The 2,915-nt window shown below is 44.2% G+C and overlaps 1 protein-coding gene across 1 annotated transcript; it reads right to left on the minus strand.

The window, feature by feature from the left end:
* Nucleotides 1-1,257: 1,257 nt before the first annotated feature.
* On the minus strand, nt 1,258-2,682 carry LOC103091998 (T-box transcription factor TBX21-like). Its single transcript, XM_016432637.1, has one exon. It carries the CDS (start codon nt 2,680-2,682, stop codon nt 1,258-1,260), a length of 1,425 nt encoding a protein of 474 aa, XP_016288123.1.
* Nucleotides 2,683-2,915: the final 233 nt, after the last annotated feature.

A 2,915-nucleotide genomic window follows, 5' to 3' on the forward strand; every position in this document is an offset into this window, starting at 1 on the left:
AGACCTTGTTGAGTGAGAAGGCTGACTCCTCTTTTCCTTGACCTGCTGAAGGCACTATCCTCTGAGTAGGCCCCTCATCTTGAAGGAAGCCTTGTGGCTAGAAGCCAAGTTAGATTTAATCTTCTGATAAGGTCCCTTGGCTGAGGCTTATGAACTCCCCTTGGCTTAGGCCAGGCTGGAGCAGATCTTCTACCCTTTCCCTCTTCTCCTTCTTCTTACCTTCTTCCTTCTATTGTAAATAAACCACCATACTGATGAGTATTTCATTGAGATTGAATTTAAATCCCTGGAGACCACAAATATAATATATTCAGTCTCAACCCCTAAATTTAACCTTAACAGTCTGGCTAATCCATGAAAATTGTGACGAGTACTCTCAGATATCCGTGAAAATTTCTTTCCTCTTTCTCTCTTTATTACCTCCTCAATTCAGTCTTTTAAGCATCTAACTCAGCAGTTCAAAATATAGCTGAGAGATCAGGTGAGTATAAAACATTCCTTTTCTCCATAAATAGATGAGAAAAAATGAGACTTTTGCTAGAGATACTTATTCTAAGGATTTCTCCTCATTTTGTTGTTTCTCTTCTAAATTTGTTGCTTTCTTTTTGTTTCAGCAGTTAGAAAAAATAGTGCAGAATAGTTCAGTTACTATCATATTATTTTTCCTTAATCTATTATCAGGTCAGTTGTTTTTGTTTTCTAATTAGATGTGTTGGATTTTCTTCTGTTTTCTTCATTGTTTTATTGTTTCTAGTTGAGTCATACACATTTATTGCTTAGTTCTGAACTTTTTCCTTAGCATTTTTATTTCTTTTCGTAACATTTACAATTCTGCTTTTTAAAGAATTCTTCTCTACAGAGAATTTTTGAACCTCTTTCACCAGTAGAATTTTATATTGTATTGTCTGTTTGTTTTCCTGAAACATATAAGGGATTGTTTTTTTAATAATCATATTCTGAATATGGAATGGAATCTTCCAGATGTTCAAAATCACATATTTAAAGGTAAAAAACAAAACAAAACAAAACATATAGCTAAGTTCTTTGGATGACCCCTTATTGATTTTAATGTTGCAAATTACTGTAAAGAATTACTGCTCATTGGGTAAAGAATGCTGACTCATCATGTATAGGAGACAAGCATCTCTTTTTTTTGCAAGGCTTTAGCCCCAGGTCTTTGAGATCTGAAGGGGATCTGGAGCTGGAGGAGCAGAGTTTCTCTTGAAGTCTTTCCTCCTCCTGGGTTCTAGTGCCTGCTTACTGGGGCTTTAGACTTCGAGGCTGGAGATAGTACCTACTGTTCCCATTGGAGGTGGAAGTTGAAAGGGAAGGTAGCCTATTTCCTTGTGTCAAGGGGGTATCTGGGCTGGGGTGGAAAGACACTGCATTTGGAGAGGTACAGGGTAGAAGATCACCTTCCATGGTTAAGGGCAAGGCCAGGCTGGTGGTGGTGCTGCTGTCCCTGGAGTCATAGGAATGCCCTGAGGGTGGCTGGGAGCCATGCATCAAATCCCAGACCTTGACTTGGCCAGGACCCTCTTGGACATGGACAGGATAGTTGGAAACCAATAAAGCTGGTGGAGATGAGGTGGATCCACTGCATTCCCCAGCTGGAGGAAACTTCTTCAAGCTTTGTCCAGGACAGGAGCTTCCTTCTCTAAAAGCAGTGGCAAAAGGATTGTTTTGAATTTTGAGGTGTTTGATCTCAGAATTTTGATAGGTGGTCACAGCAATAAACTCTGTGTCTGGGAAGGTGAAGGTGTGGGTGGAGGAGGAAGAAACCAGCATGTGCTGCTTTCTATCACTGACTTCTTCAATGTGGAGCCTGGGCTGGTATTTGTGGAGAGACTTCAATAAGATTGGGGCCTGGCTGTCATTCTTGCAAGCTGTCTTCTGGTTGGTGAGCTTGAGCTTTTTAAACGATATCTCTCTGTCCATCCAGTGAGCCCCAGTGTTGGGTGAGTCAGGGTGTTGATAGAAGTGGTTACCTGGCAGATGATCCTCTTCTTGTTGTTGTTCTTTTGGGAGCCATCGCCCGAACTGATATTGCCAGTGGTGTTTGTCAACGGGCCCCACTTCAACAAAGATGTGGTAGAGGGCACTGGGGTCCATACCCTGGATTTTGTAAGCCAGGCAGGGGAACATGGATCGGCCTTGCTTGGTGAGGATCATTTCATTCTGTTGCCTGGAAAACTGGAGCCACAGGTCCTGGTTGCAGAGGAACACTTTCAGTTTTCCAGAGCTTGAGGTGCCCTGGAAGTACAGAGATCTTTGCTTACCTCTAGGTCCTGAAGAGCCATTGGCTTTGGAGACAGGCAGGACCAGACAGCTACCTGGTTCGACCCCCTCTAAGACACTGTCATTCTGGGCAGGCTGCAAGCTTGTGGGGCTTACAGGTTGGTGAATCCTCTCAGCCACCATGGGGACTCCTGGATCTGAGGCCTCACCACTGAATGGGTGGGCACTTTCAGCTTCTTTGGCATCCAGAGGAGACCAGGGCTCAGGGTGGTGCAAGGAGCTCCCCTGCCCATCACTTAACCCAGTTTTCTGCTTCTTGCTCTCAGGGAAACCAATGTACGGTAGAAGGCCAGGGTTCATGGAATGTGGTTCAAAAGACAAAACTCGACTGCCATTGTCAGTGGAATCAAAGGGATGATCCAAACATGACTGGGTCACCTGCATGGAATGCCAGGGAGTGGGGATCACCTTCTCCTTGGCTTGTCCAATCTCCCCTTGCAGGCCTACTGGATAGAAGGAGTCTTCTCAAATAGCTTCCTGGGAGGTACTGCCACTGGATCCTCCCCCTAGAATGCAATCTTCTTGTTCCCTGGTTTTCCACTCTGAAGCAGAGGAATCCTTGATTGAGTCCAGTGGAGATAAATATCTCTTCCCACAAGTCCTTTGCCCCTGACCTA

Source organism: Monodelphis domestica, chromosome 3 (genome assembly GCF_027887165.1).
Source record: "Monodelphis domestica isolate mMonDom1 chromosome 3, mMonDom1.pri, whole genome shotgun sequence".
NCBI classification, from domain to species: domain Eukaryota; kingdom Metazoa; phylum Chordata; class Mammalia; order Didelphimorphia; family Didelphidae; genus Monodelphis; species Monodelphis domestica.

What these genes read in the sequence shown, in the direction of transcription:
- LOC103091998 (XM_016432637.1), bottom strand. Translation starts at nt 2,682, where the DNA reads ATGCAGGTGACCCAGTCATGTTTGGATCATCCCTTTGATTCCACTGAC.